Source organism: Sinohyriopsis cumingii, chromosome 16 (assembly GCF_028554795.1).
Source record: "Sinohyriopsis cumingii isolate HCF-2022 chromosome 16, ASM2855479v2, whole genome shotgun sequence".
Taxonomy (NCBI): domain Eukaryota; kingdom Metazoa; phylum Mollusca; class Bivalvia; order Unionida; family Unionidae; genus Sinohyriopsis; species Sinohyriopsis cumingii.
In genome coordinates, this window is record NC_142976.1 from 40,662,431 (window position 1) to 40,679,041 (window position 16,611).

The 16,611-nt window shown below is 37.7% G+C and overlaps 1 protein-coding gene across 3 annotated transcripts in view; it reads left to right on the plus strand.

Moving 5' to 3' along the window:
* The window catches only part of LOC149780281 (dihydroorotate dehydrogenase (quinone), mitochondrial-like), a 49,957-nt gene extending 44,198 nt beyond the window's left edge, over positions 1–5,759 (plus strand). For all 3 annotated transcript variants that reach the window (XM_089937079.1, XM_089937080.1, XM_089937081.1), the window contains one exon: positions 1,345–5,759. In XM_089937079.1, the coding sequence (XP_089793205.1) occupies positions 1,345–1,359 (15 nt within the window). In that variant the 3' untranslated portion in view covers positions 1,360–5,759. The remainder of the gene's footprint in view (positions 1–1,344) is intronic.
* Positions 5,760–16,611: the final 10,852 nt, after the last annotated feature.

Consider the following 16,611-nt stretch of genomic DNA (forward strand, 5'->3'; position numbering starts at 1 on the left):
GAGTGGAATACATAGAAATGAAAGAGATGAAGGTTGCCCATTCTACCTGTGAACAGAGGCCAGATCATGTAAATAATACATAATATTCGTGTTATAATTACTGTGAATTTATTTATTTTCATATTTCTGCAGTACCCTTTCAGTCAAGTCTGGCATGCAAATCACTGAGCTGTATACCAGCAACCATGAAATCTGGGAAGTTCTTCCTAATCAAATCCTTATGAAAGCTGCAGGTTATTCCCTTATCTAATGATGCTACTAAAAACCAATTTTTGGAATAAACTAGATTTTTCTAGATAATTCTTACATTGTCATAGCACGCTATGAGTACATCCATTACCTTTCAAATCCAACTGCTCCAGTGGCCTAGTGGTTAGAGCATCTGCCTGAGATGCGGGAGGTCATGGGTTCGATCCCCAGCCGAGTCATATCAAAGACTTACAAAAATGATACTAACAGCTGCCTCGCTTGGCACTCAGCATTAAGAGGTTAGTGTTAGGACTGGTCGGCCTAGTGTCAGGATAATGTGACTGGGTGGGACATCATGCTACATGTCTGTGGCATGTTGCCCCAGTGCTAGATATCACTATAAACTGTCACACTGCAGGCATCGTAGCGATATGACTGAAAATTTGTTAAAGCTACGTTAAAAATCCAAATCACACACACACACTGAGTTCTACCAATGCATAGACACAGATTTGCTTAAACATTATGTGACAGCAGATCAGGGTCTTTGCAATTGCAGTTTGACTCAGTTTATAAACGAATATATAACAGGACCATGTTATAATGAATGGCCTCATAACAGGAACCATGTTACAATGAATGACCCTATAACAGGAACCATGTTACAATGAATTGCCCTATAACAGGAACCATGTTATATTGAATGGCCCTATAACAGGAACCATGTTATATTGAAGGACATTATAACAGAAAGCATGTTATAATGAAGTCATTATAACAGGACCCATGTTATAATGAATGGCCTCATAACAGGAACCATGTTATAATAAATGGCCTCATAACAGGAACCATGTTACAATGAATTGCCCTATAACAGGAACCATGTTATATTGAATGGCCCTATAACAGGAACCATGTTACAATGAAGGACATTATAACAGAAAGCATGTTATAATGAAGTCATTATAACAGGACCCATGTTATAATATAGAGGGCCATATAGTGAATGCTAAAGTCTGGAGAAGTCGTAGACATATAATCTGCATTGTAATGTATTTACTGCTGCCATCCTTAATTCTTCCACTTGACATCATCCAGTTAGGCTGAAATGTCTTTAATTCAGTTTGTAATTCTAAATAGTCTTGCATTTTTCAGACACAACAGCCTTGAAATTCCTTCCTCTGATTCCTTTAAGATGAGCCTGCATTTCAAGAACCATGCAAGACCTGCTCCAGCTCTCTCACAAAAGCAACTCACAGAATGATCTTTTGTTTTAAATGGTCAATGAAATTACTGAGTTGCCACCGACTATGTCTTAATTACCTTATGCACAGATTCACAATAGTAATTGGGGGGTGGTTAAAAATAAGAGATGGAAAACCTGTGACCTAATTATGTGATTTTACTTGCCTTGAAAATATTGTTCACAGTACATAATGTTCTCCACTATGGCTTCCAAACATTTTCACCAAAGTCTTTTATGATATAACCTTTATGTTTATTTCAGAGTATTGATTTGTTAAGGAAAGTGGTGGTTCAGCCAATACTGTGAATTCATTTTGTGGGTATCAGATTTTATGGTTTTGTATAAATGGCATCTTTATTGGTACTTAAATGAATGGATTGGAGATTAGGTTCTGTTTTCCAAAGGAAGATTGGTGATCAGGCTGTATGTTTTCCACAGGGGGATTTGGGATCAGGCTGTATGTTTTCCACAGGGGGATTTGGGATCAGGCTGTATGTTTTCCACAGGAGGATTTGGGATCAGGCTGTATGTTTTCCACAGAGGGATTTGGGATCAGGCTGTATGTTTTCCACAGGGGATTTGGGATCAGGCTGTATGTTTTCCACAGGGGGATTTGGGATCAGGCTGTATGTTGTCCACAGGGGGATTTGGGATCAGGCTGTATGTTTTCCACGGGGATTTGGGATCAGGCTGTATGTTTTCCACAAGGGGATTTGGGATCAGGCTGTATGTTTTCCACAGGGGGATTTGGGATCAGGCTGTATGTTTTCCACAGGGGGATTTGGGATCAGTTCTGTGTTTTGCATGATAAGGTATCAGGATATTTTCCAATGAAAGATTATGGATCAGGTTCTGTGTTTTCCACAGGAGTATTATGGATCAGTTTCTGTGTTTTCCACAGGAGTATTATGGATCAGTTTCTGTGTTTTCCATAGGAGCATTATGGATCAGGTTATTTATTTTCCACAGGAGTATTTTGGATCAGGTTCTGTGTTTTCCATAGGAGTATTTTTGGATCAGGTTCTGTGTTTTCCATAGGAGTATTATGGATCAGGTTCTGTGTTTTCCATAGGAGTATTTTGGATCAGGTTCTGTGTTTTCCATAGGAGTATTATGGATCAGGTTATTTATTTTCCACAGGAGTATTTTGGATCAGGTTCTGTGTTTTCCATAGGAGTATTATGGATCAGGTTCTGTGTTTTCCATAGGAGTATTATGGATCAGGTTCTGTTTTCCATAGGAGGATCATTGTTCAGTGGGTCTTTAAAGTAACCATGACATCGACCAAAAAAAAGTGGCTAATTTAAGCTTGTTAGTCAGCCTCCTCACCTATTACTCATATTTTGAATCTCCTTATCCCTACCTAAGAACTCTTTAATACATTATGGTGTTTCTCTGATGATAACCCATGAGCCTTTTCTCTCATGTTGAAATTAAATTTTAGCCCATTTCTCATATTTATGGAATTTTAAGAAAATAGAATTCATATTAAATTCTAAGAAGGATCAAATAGGGGATATTGTTGCTATATAGCCAACTTTTCTCAACTATATAAGCAGATTGAAGTTTCAGCAATTCGGACTGTTATGTTCACACAAGTCTTACCAGTCATCAGTGGCACACAAGTCTTACCAGTCATAAGTGGCACACAAGTCTTACCAGTCATAAGTGGCACACAAGTCTTACCAGTCATAAGTGGTACACAGGTCTTACAGTCATAAGTGGTACTAAGGTCTTACCAGTCATAAGTGGCACACAAGTTTTACCAGTCATAAGTGGCACACAGGTCTTACCAGTCATAAGTGGCACACAAGTCTTACCAGTCATAAGTGGCACACAAGTCTTACCAGTCAAAGGTGGCATACAAGTCTTACCAGTCAAAAGTGGCACACAAGTCATACCAGTCATAAGTGGCACACAGGTCTTACCAGTCATAAGTGGTACACATGTCTTACCAGTCATAAGTGGCACACAGGTCTTACCAGTCATAAGTGGCACACAGGTCGTATCAGTCATAAGTGGCACACAGGTCTTACCAGTCATAAGTGGTACACAGGTCTTACAGTCATAAATGGCACACGTCTTACAGTCATAAGTGGCACACAGGTCTTACCAGTCATAAGTGGCACACAAGTCTTACTAGTCATAAGAGGCACAAGTCTTACCAGACATAAGTGGCACACAAGTCATACCAGTCATAAGTGGCACACAGGTCTTACCAGTCATAAGTGGCACACAGGTCGTATCAGTCATAAGTGGCACACAGGTCTTACCAGTCATAAGTGGTACACAGGTCTTACAGTCATAAATGGCACACGTCTTACAGTCATAAGTGGCACACAGGTCTTACCAGTCATAAGTGGCACACAAGTCTTACTAGTCATAAGAGGCACAAGTCTTACCAGACATAAGTGGCACACAAGTCATACCAGTCATAAGTGGCACACAGGTCTTACCAGTCATAAGTGGTACACATGTCTTACCAGTCATAAGTGGCACACAGGTCTTACCAGTCATAAGTGGCACACAGGTCATATCAGTCATAAGTGGCACATAAGTCTTACCAGTTATAAGTGGCATTTTATAGATATGCAGATATGTAAATTATTTATGAAAATGTTTTTTTTGTGCAATTTAAATTTTTACAAAGCATACTGAACCATGTGCAAACACTTTCATGTTTTAATATTGTGAAGTATTTTTAATCTTGGCTGTAAATGATGCAAAATCTCCACTCTTGAAATAGACCTATGACAATAGTCACCTTAACAATCCATTGGTATTATTATCAGTGTAGAATGTCGCATCATACTTCAAGCAACTATACTGTACTTAGTTGTTATTGCATAAGTTACCAGCAGATAGCATCTGTTCTACTTTTGATATTTAGACAGCTCTAGCTGTCACTGCATAAGATGCCAGCATATGGCAGCTATGCTGCTTTTGGTATCATCCATACAGAACCTTAAATGTTATTGCATAAGTTGCCAGCAGATGGCAGCTGTTCTGCTTTTGATATCATACAGACAGACAGACAGTGTGAGACACTGATCTGAGCATGTAATGTGCATGCAGATCTGAATCTAAACCATTCACAGCTGATTCATTTCACTGGGTGATGACTATTCTAAAATATCCCCTTGCAATATTCTAAAAATTTGTCCTTGTCATAATTTTAGAGAAAAAGAGTTTTTCAGAGGCAGCATTAATGTATCACTTGTACTTTTGAATTATGTAACACTTTTTAAAAAAGAAAAAAGTTCTGAATACATCTATATTGCTTTTCAAAATAAATTTAAAGTTTGAAGATAAGACCTTTTTTCAATGGCATACAAGTAGTTCACACTTATTTTGGGGGTAAGGGACTCCTGCCTCTCTGTGTGCTTGGAAAAAGTATTTGGTTCCCATTTCCTTGGCATGATAAAGTCAACAATGTGCCCAAAATGCCATTACAAGAAAACAAACAATCAACAAACCAACTAACCATACTAATTAAGGGAAAAATTGAGACATGGCAGTCACTTTTTCGAAGGATGGCATTGTTGACACAGTGTCATCAGCAGTTTTTTTAAGTTGCCTTATTTCCTATAACCCAAATCATTGATTATGTTCATATTTTCAGTGTCAAATTATGAGCCAAAAACAATTCAAATTTAACTTGACCATAGGGATTCATGGTGTCAAAGTTTACAGCAATACACCACTCCCTTGATAACTCGCACCCTGATAACTCACAAACCCACTTATAACGCGGGGTCAGGCATGGATCCCATTTTTTAAACCAGAAAATACCCCATAAATTGATCCCTATTTGTTGAACTTGAGGAAAATCGTGATCAAAATTGGTAACGGAAACTTTTATGCATCACTTGGTTTATCTTCGAAAACAGTAGATAGGACCCGGAAATTGTAACCAACACTATGAAATTTCAAATTTAAACATAGGTCATACAATTTTTTACATGTTCTTTCCAAGCGACATTCCTAGTACACAATTATTGATATGTAAGGAAATTTTGATCAATGAAAATGTCACTCATGCCGAGTGGAGGCAGTACTTTAATAAATAAGTACAAATTAGATAATTTTTTTAACAATTGAAATCTGTGTTCTGGTTCCATGTTTTAGTTCCCTTTAAGTGTAATTATCATAAATGCAATGTGTCCTCTTGTAATTAAACGTATAATGTGTCAATCTACCATAACAGCTGTATCCGCGACAGTTTCTCTGAGAACCTAATTAAGTACCGACCATGTTTTGATAACTGTCTTCCAGAAGTATTTGTTGTATTGTTGCACTGAATTAAAAGCTGGCCTCCTTTGTATTATCATGTTAATTATGTCTTTTGAATCAAATAAAGGAGGTGGAATAAAAGAAAAGTTAAAAGGCATGAAAATCCTACAAACTTAAAATCTAGTGGCCCCGGTCGTATGTCGGGTGAACTCACTTCATTTGATCAATCAAACACTAATAAATGTTATTGTGTGTAACATAAACTACCTTAAATTAACCGACTCTTTCATAACTGTGATCAAAGATAACAAGGCAGCCAAGCAAAATGAATACTTGGTAAAATAAAGAGTTTGATTTCACAGATACGGACCATTGTGGGCAAGTGAGTTTCAGAGAATTCTTGAAACGGCACTTAGAGATATCCTCAAGGATGATAAGAAATTTCATTATTAATTCCAATTAATTAATTCACGACATCAATATTGTACTAACTAAGCAATACAAAAATTGAGCTTCAACATATACGATTGTCTCACGAAATAAATGTAGCATGTTTTGAAAAAAGAAATTGTTTGGTGGTGTATCAACAGTTAGTCTAGTTCCCTGCTCTATGGACTCCTGATTTGGCAGGATTCTATAGACACCATTACAGGAACCAGACTCATAAAGAAAACAAAAAGCAGTGACATTATACACAGATTTTTACACGTACACGTGATGGTTGTTGAAACCAGTTGGAACGATCTTTCATATGTTGGACATTTTGAAAATAAATTTTATTTAAAAAGAATAACGAGCAACTTCATTAGAAAAAGCGCATTATTAAAAATTATTATCGACATGATTGTAAAATGAGGATTCAGTCAACAAACAGCCCAGTTCCCTAATGCCCCTCCCCCCACGGTTTGCTCGATGTCACAGCGATTTTTTTCCATTTTTTTAGGTCCCTCGGTAACTCACGCCTCGCTTATAGTGCGGTCTATTTTTGTGGACCCTGTTGTGCACGAGTTATCGAGGGAATGGTGTACTCAGACAATGACCTTGACCTTAATAATCTGTATTATATCACCATCATTCTTAACAGTGACTTATGAACCATCATTGCTGTTAAAGCATGTTTTGGTGTGAGATGTATAAAATATTGCACAGCACAGTATGTTTTCATTAATTTTACACATATTGACATAATTGTGGTGTTTTGGAAGTGGGCATTGGTATTTTTTTAATACAAATTTCAAGTGTCTCATTTAAAGGAAAAAAATATATTCCCAGGAAAGGGTCTTCCTTTAAATGATTAATTTCATAGAAGGAAACACCGTTTCAAAAATCAACTCATTCCTGTTGTTTTACTAACATAATATGGGTATTAATAGAAATCAGGTTATTGACACTAGACTGTGCATTTGCTGCAGTAGACTTTAATTCTTTCAGAGTATATTCGTTTCAAGCCTTCCATGACAGCTAATTAAACGTCAAGGGTCATTATGTAGATTTTTGCACTCCAGTTAACTGTGAAATTAAAATTATGAATATATACAGTACTTGGCCAAACTTGCTATGTGTACCTCTCAATCAGATCATCCATTTAGATCATTGACTTCTGGACTACTACAGAAATAATATCATATTTACAAATTGAATATTTATAACTTTGATAGTTTTGTAAACCAGAATAACTGGAGTATATTTGTTTTACCCAACTTAGTGGAACTTGAAACTGTGATCACTTTGGCCATGTGATGAAGCTTTTTATGTGGTCAGTTTTCCAGGTAAAATTTGCCATATGGTCATCTTGCTTGGTATGTGTCAGTTTCTCAAGTACAGCTGGCCACAGGTTTATCTTGCTTGGTCTGTGGTAAGTTTCTCAAGTACAGTTGTCCATCTAGCATGGTGTGTGGATACATAATGTTTACAACACTAATTTACTAAAACTCAGAGGCATGCACACATATACACACACACAGTGGGTGAGAGACAACCAATGTTTCTGACAACCATTCTTTTGGGATGATGGGCATCGGTTTCTTTTCCTTCAGTTCTGGCAGCGCATGCTGTTCCAGTGGTTAGAATCTATTTTTGCTCAGCCAGTGTCCCATCATGTTGTTGCTACTGTCTCCCACCATGTTTTATGGCAAATGTTCCACAATTTGAGGTTGCTAGGCCATGCTATGAATTTCCTCCACTTGGGACAGCTCTATATGCTCTAGAGTTTGTACCCCAATGCCCAGCATTTGGGTATTCAGCAATGTCTGTGCTTCCAGATGCCAAGGCCCAGCATTTGGGTATTCAGCAATATCTGTGCTTCCAGATGCCAAGGCCCAGCATTTTGGTATCCAGCAAGATCTGTGCTTCCAGATGCCAAGGCCCAGCGTTTGGGTATTCAGCAATAACTGTGTTTCCAGATGCCATGGCCCAGCATTTTGGTATTCAGCAATATCTGTGTTTCCAGATGCCAAGGCCCAGCATTTGGGTATTCAGCAATAACTGTTTCCAGATGCCATGGCCAAGCATTTGGGTATTCAGCAATTTCTGTGTTTCGATATGCCAAGGCCCAGCATTTGGGTATTCAGCAATATATGTGCTTCCAGATGCCAAGGCCCAGCATTTGGGTATCCAGCAATATGTGTGCTTCCAGATGCCAAGGCCCAGCATTTGGGTATTCAGCAATATGTGTGCTTCCAGATGCCAAGGCCCAGCATTTGGGTATTCGACAATATCTGTGCTTCCAGATACCAAGCTGGAGGTAGAAAGGGTTGTGAATTGTGGGATTTGCTCCAAATTATCTGAAAATCCAAACAGAGCCAGCACAAGCTCTTAGTCATTTTTGGAAAGAACTTTTGCTGGTGCCTGTCTTCATGGTTTCCTGAGAAGGTTGGATCCAGTTCCAAATGTTTTCCATACTTCTGCTGCAGAAAGCTTTCCCAGGAGGCTTTGTATTTCATCTGTTTGATCAGGTTGTAGGTCACATGTAGGATGCATATTGGTATTCTTTCCTTGGCCTATCTCTAGTTCCCTGGAAAATCAGGCCAAGCTGATACCACATGTTGGAAAGTGTGCTATTGCAGTATGTAGGTTGGCATGGAATTATTGGAACCAGATTCCTGAACAGTACCAAGCTTTCACCAGAGCAAATGGAATGCCACAGTGGCAGAATATATGGAAAATCCCCACGAGTTTTGGGGGAAAGGTCTTCTTGGTTCTGGAAAGCCATGGAAGCTGCCTGCCTCCATATATATTGCTATTCCAGCCCATCTTTACTTGCAGATCAGCAGTGCCAACAGTTCTGGGAAATATTTCTGCAGAAAATGCAAAATACCAGGCAGAGTGGCTAGAGGAGCTGTTAGTCATGGGTACATAGGGCAACTGCCTTTTTTTATAGTGCTTTCTGGCTTTTCTCTGAAGCGGTGCTACTAGAAGTCACTTGAAGGTCCCAAATGGCTCAGAAAAAAATGCAGGTGGGCTCACTGCTACATCAGTCCATTATCTGGAACTTCAAAACTTGTTCTGCCAGCTATTTGGGTGATTCCTGTCATTCCAATAGGACTGTAAGCGACTTTCAATGGGACAGCAGTGTGGCCACAGAAATAGCACTGGAAAGTAGGTCCACATGGGTATATCACATGAGAAAACTGGAGGAATGGGGGGGTCTTTGCGATTTAGTTTACTATGTTGCAAATTCCTCTTAAAGCTTCATTTTATAATTTAAATATTAACTTATTTAATTTTACGAAACTTGTTGGTTTTTCTTTTTCTGTTACTTAGTTTAAGACCAGATAGCCAAAACAATAGAATGAAATGAATTGAAAATATTAAAAATTAAATGACAGAATGATAATCAAAGTTGTATAAGTTAAACATCATGTGAAATATAGTAAAATTACATGCCATAAAAAGAATTAATGTCATCAGAGAAATGAACATAATTTAAATAAATCCAGTATCAAATAAGTTTTTTACTGTTATATGCCGAATGTAAAGCAGCACAAAGTGTATTGACAGTAAACGGTTTAACGAAGTCTCACTAGGTACAGCACTACAATTTAAGGTCAAACTGCAAATCATTTTGCAAAAGGTTAAACCCAAACATACACATGGTGGCACTGCCATCCATGACAAATGGTGCCAGCACAGGGGCTGGTTACAAAGAAAATTAGGAGTTTACTTAAAATAGGGGACTGGGGGTAGTCCAACCTGTAACAATATAATACTTTGTTAAAGGCTGGACACTGTCCAGCCTTATATCCATTGATATCTACTCCTGATTTTCTTTGCAACAAACTCCTTTGCACTGCCCATGCATGATATCATTACACATGGAGTCACATTTGCCTAATTTGTAACCTGCCATTGGTGCCTTTAAATAAAAATATGTAATTGTTACAGGGTACAGATGAAGATGTATTATTAGTTACAGTATTGTCATAGTATGATAAAAGGTTGCCAATTGTTTACCATTATTTGAGATACACTTCTCTTTGATTCTGTTCTTTTCAATATGCGCATCAGGCACTGCCCTAATAAGAACCTCACTTTATACAATTTCAAAAACAGGTGGAAAGTTGCGATGGAGTCTGGTTTTATATGTCAATTTCTGTAAGAAAACTGAGCCATTTTTTTCCATTAGTATAGCAAGGGATGTCATTCTACTTTATTGCATCTATTATTATCAATGACTCACTATTTTCTTTCAGTCTTTCTGAACAGGATGATGGTATCATTGAAATTCCAGGTTACAATAAACATATCTAGCAACAATATAAGGTGGTACTAAGACCAGACCATCTGGCCCCACCTCACAAGGTGGCAATGCTTCATTCACTAATTGTAACTTAGCCATATAGGCTTCTAATCTGACCTCAATATAAATGAGAGTACAAGGTCCAGATCATCATGGCCTACTGCACAATGCATTAACTGTGAAAAATTCATAAAGCACAAAAGTAAGCATTGGCACCACCAGATTCACAAGACAAAACTCATTCCATATGAATTAGATAGTACAAGGTGGTCAATAACCTAGGCCCAGCCACACAGGGTGGCACTGAATTTGAACGAATTCAAAATAAACCCAACATAAAGGTGCAGTTGTTTAATTTGGGAACATTTGGGCATGATTTGATACACAAGATAACACTTTCTAATAAGCCACTAACCAATCAGCCACAAGTACAGAGTTCATTTTTTTTATTCTTCAAAAATTTAAATCATGCAAGTGTAAGATGGCACTGTTTAATTTTGGAGAAAAAATTCAACCCTGGATCAAAAAGAGCCATCCAATAACATCGAAACGTGTTCCTCTCAGCTCCCTCACCGACATTGCTTTGTCTGGACATTGTCAAATGAGATGTGCTTGGCCAAAAAGTCACACTCGTCTATAATAAAAGATCATCCTCATCATCACCAGTCTTGCCACTCATGTTGACTTGTCAATAAAACAAAATGTCTTCAAAGATTGCCAGACTGAGTGAAGCCCTGTGCACGTCAGCAGAGTAAGGCAGCACCTGATCCAGAAGAGCACTGACAGGAAGATGTCCATCTTCTTAAAAATGGAACAGGGCATAATGCAAGATATTTTGCATGAAGAAATCACAAGGGTGAAAGGAGAGACAGCATGAGATGAAGAATTTGGATGCAGATTGTAGACAGTGGACACATGCCGTTGTTAGACTGATGGTGAAATGTGGTCGTCCTGATGGACATGAAAACCAGGACCACTAGTGACATATGTTGAAAAGAAATATTCTTTTGTGTTTAACGTTTTGCATTTTTGTGTGTTTTCTGTATATTTTCATTCCAAATATCCTAAAACTGGACACACCTTCCTTACAAAATTTGTGTTTGTTGGATATATTGTTTGTAAATGTAGAGAATGTATCTATAAACACTCTTGCCCTTGTATAAACAAAGTATATAAAAAAGTCTTTTTGGTCTAAGCAATTTCGGTTGTGGTTGTATTCTGTGTGAGGAATGTTTCCTTCATGTCCGTACTTAAAGCATATAAAGTGGTGTGCACTTCAATCTTCATAGAAAACCACTTAAACTAGAAAAGGAAACTTGATTAAACAACAACTCGAAAGATTTCCAGAAAATATCAGGATACATGAGTTATTTCAAACATAGATTCCAGAGAAAAGTGGGAGAAAGTCTGGCAACATTTGGCAATGACACCCTCCAGAGTGTGGTTGAAGGAACAAATCACCTCACACATACCAACAATGAAATACCTGAACACCAATAAATTAAAATAAACACAGGAAATAAAGACAGTGCAGTAGTAAATGTATTAGACCTAGACATAAGATCAGATGCGTATAATACTATTGGAACAATGAAATATTATACAATTATCTGTGGAGATTTTAATGCACATAGACAACAATAGGGAGGAAATAATTTGGATAAGAGACGAAGAAACATCTAAATATTGGTCATCATTAAAACTTAGTAGTACACTGCTGTCTGTACGAGATTAAATCCAGAAAACAGCCCTCTCAGCTACTGAGCTAACAATAACTACTCCCGAAAAATCAAAAATTACTGTTGATCATCACCCACAACTTGACACAAATCATCTAGTATTCCAGGATATAGATATGACAAAGCAGATTTGGAAGCATTTCAATCCATCTGTAAGGATATTGCTGGAGACCAGCTACAAGACAACAATATAGAAAAATTCAATCAAAATAGTGTTGAAACACTGTCCTCGGTGGCTGAACAAAGCATACCCAAACAAGGGGAAAAATACAGTGGTGGAATGACAATTGCAAACAAGCAATTATGGACAAAAAGCAAGCACTTAACACATTTAAACACACTAAACAACAACAAAAGTGTCAAATGTACAAAGAAAAGCTAGAAATGTAATTTTCACCACCAAAACAAGAAACGTGGAAGGAATTCTGCTCAATGCTGAATTGAAAATCAAATGCCAATCACGTTTGGGCTAAAATTAAAGTAGTACTAATAAAATCCCAGGAACAATAACAACAAAGATTAAGCACATTAATTAGCAGTACATTTTGATGGAATGAGCAGTGAGTCTAACCACACTACCAAATTCCAAGCTCATCGGAATGAGGTAGAACTCAATTCTCCCATTTGTTCACAGATAGATTTCAAAATATAGCCCACTAAATGTAGATTTCACCATTGATGAATCGAGAAAGATACTTAGCTGCCTAGCTTGGGGAGGATAAGTTAGGATATGAAATCTACAAAAATCTCTCAAAAAGTACAGAACTGGTGATTTTGAAACTGCTATATGTGATCTAGAGAATGGTAGAATTCCATCCAACTGGAAAGAGGCTTTCCAACTGGCTATAAAGTCATTCCTGTCCAGAAATCCGGAAAAGATTCTGAGAGTCTAAATTCATACAGACCCAAGTCTCTTACCAACAATATGTGCACAATCATGAAGTCAATGATAAAAAATATACTAAAATTCCATTTGAAAAGTAATAAATCATTATCCCCAAATCCAACTCAGATTCCATAATAAAATGTCTACTCTGGATCAACTTATCAGGTCAGAATCGAGCATATAACTGGCATTCAATGCAAAGAGGAAAATTGACCATAACCTAATCACGGTTTTCCTTTATCTTGAAAAAGCCTGTGAGATGATATGGACCAAATGCCTTATTGTATGGTTGAACCAGTGTGGATTAATAGACCGCATTCACAAGTGGATATAACATTTTCAGTTAGGTCGTAAAATCAGAGCAAGGGTGGGAGACGAAATCCCAGATACATTCGAACTGTAAAAAGGAACTCCTCAGGGAAGTGTACTGAGTCCCACTTCACTAAATATCTTGATTAATTACCTAGAAGAATTGGCAGACCATTAGATCTGTTGCATTTTGCAGACAACAGTGGAATCTGGAAAGGTTGAAACACATCCAGTGATACTGTGGTAGGCGAAATGGAGGCAGGACTGAATAGGATTGGCCAACAGTCCAATAAATGGGGCTTTAGACTAACTCCTGGGAAAACTGTATGGGTATTATTCTCACCAAAACAAAAATCACTATACCTAAATAACACAAAAAATAAATTGGAAAAAGTAGCCAAATTCCTGGCAATGCTATTTGGTGAGATCTAACATTGCTATTTCGATCCAAATATCTGGCAAACTCTGAGGTGTCATGTAGACATCACTATAAACTGTCACATTGCAGACATCGTAGCAATATGACTGAAAAATTGTTAAAGCTACATTAAAAGTCCAAATCACACACACACACACACACCTCATCTGGACTACTGCAAAATCGATTGCTATAAAGCTTCTCAAATAAATGGTGAGCACTTTACACCACTAGGCCACTTGAGGCCCCTGTACTAATTTTGTCACCCTCATAAAATAAAGACTTTATTATTAATATTATTATTATTATCTAAAGCACTCACCGTTATGGATTACTGCCATCTCACCTCTGTCTGCTTGGATTCAAGACTTGGGTTCGACCAATGTGGGTATGTGAGAAAGCTTGCCAGTAGCAATAAGACTGAAAAATTGTTAAAACTATGTTAAAAATCCAAGTCACACACACATTATTTCTCAAAACATCAACAATAAATCTAGCTACAACACAAAACAGATGCACGGATGTGGGTCAATCCTCTGGAAAAACCTAAGTGATACATGTTATTTGTCATGTACTCCAAGTATGGCCTCGATTCCCCTTTATAAATCTTACTCTGAGGAAGAATTTTTTTACAAATGTTTACTTCAACTCTTACTGGGTCTGAATCAAGGTTAGGAACTAGGTCAGCATTAGATACAAAGTTCCTATTATTAGTTGTTTACAAACAACAACAAAAACCAGATCAAACAAAACTGAACTGAATTTCTAGACAATGTCAAATCCAGTAAATAAATTAACATTACAATAACATGAAATGGAATTAAAACAATTAAAACTAACAAACAAACAAATTAAATCAGATATAAATTATGTCAAATATACATAACAGTATCCTTTTCCTTCATCATCACCTACTAGTAAAAATATTTGTAATGTGACCTAGTTGGTGGTTAAGCTTGAACACGAGATAACAGCTGCTATAGTTCAAATTGTAAGTATTAGTAAAGTTCACATTGTGTCACCAACAATCAGAATAATAAAGGAATAAATATGCCACTGTTAGATTAGTTATATCTCTGCGTATGAGCCCATTTGTTTTGATCATGTGACAATATGGCATCGGCATTCACCTGACTTTGTATTAGCGGAGTGCAATGCAGGGAGCAGATGAAGCAATGAACCAGACTACCAGTGGGTACCCAGCGCCACTTTGGGTGGTAAGGTCCAGTTTTGTATATTGGCCCCTGGCAAATTTCTTAACTTAAGGCTATGGTGTGACTTTTTCAGCTATTATTGTTTACTTTTTGAAGATATGGATATAATTGTGAACTGGGTGTTTCGGGCTTGTGTTGTTCTCAAAATTTATGTTAGACATGTACACCTTCCATAGTTAATCTGCAGTGTGTTGATAGTGAAATACCAATAGTCGGCATGGAAGAAGAGCTGTATCCTCCCATAGCATTAAACACATGGGTTTGGGGCAAGTAGAATATCTCAAAAATGGCTTGGATGACAACTATCTTCAGTTGCATCAGCCTGTTTAGTACACACTGTTTTGCCAAATTGTCATCTAGGAAAAGGGCTTGTGTTCACACTGCAAGCATCACATGGTGTCAAAAATGACCTTTGGACATGACAATTGCAGGTAGAAATTTTGGGTTGGTGTGCATAAACTCCAGATATAAACTGCTATTGACTTCTTTGGTCAAGTGGATAATATTCGTATGCTTTGTTTTAATATAGGTATCCAAAAATATGGACCTTTTGGACCTCACTTGTGTATTTGATTTTTTATGATTTTTTTATACTAGGTCGCTGATTGCAGCATTACATTGGTACATAAAAACTGGCCCCTGCCCCCATGACTATTAATTAAGAAGTATGTGGTGTGTATGTTAACCAGTCGTTCATGGCCAATTGGTTGAACACAACTATAATCCAAGATCGGTCAGTCAGTTTTGCTGTATATCATCGACTAGACTAGAAAGAAATGTCGCATAACACTGCAAGATAGGCAAGTTGTGAGAAGTAGTCAGTTTATTGAAGAAAGTGGAGCACCTCTTGGGTTGGGTACATGAACTTGGATGTCTTTCACATACACCATCAGAAGAGGGAGACGAGTTTGTTAAAGTCTGCAAAGGGACTCGTCAGGGAATTAATGAGGGATAGAAATCTAAGATTAAGGCAGCATGTGCACGAGAGAGGAAAAGAACAAACTGAAGAAGGAGAGGGAGGAGAAGCAAAAGAGAAGAAAATGCGAATATGACAGGCTAAATAAGAACTGGGTGAAAATCCAAGGGAAATTCTGAAGATTGAGTATTCTAAGAGGAGAAAGAGGAGCCCTATGAACCTGTGCAGCCTAGGGAGCCCAACCCAGGAGATGCAACCACTAAAGAGAGTGGTAACAAAGTAATTAAAAAACGGCCATTTTCAGGGCCAACAAGATCTCTTGAAAAGGGGAAAACTTAATCCTATTTGCCTAAAATGTGTACTTGTGTGTGTGTGTCTATTTTCTATGTTTGCTAATAACTTTATCGTTCCCCACAATAAAACTAAAACTTAACACTCCTTTCCTTCTCTTTTTTGTGATACTATGTGCGAGAGTGTATAGTAATGTGTCTATAAGCACTTCCTACCCTGTGTATGATAGAATGTCTGTGTGTATGTAAGGAGACAGAGAGAAAAAGTACTTGTACAAACTCCTCTACCTTTTTGTAAGGAAGTGAGGCTCCAAAGACTTATAAAAATGGTACTAACAGTTGCCCCGCTAGGTGCTCAGCATTAAGAATTTAGTGTTAGGACTCCAAATCACCCCCTGGTGACCCCCAGAGAGAGAGAAAGTAGGACTCTGTG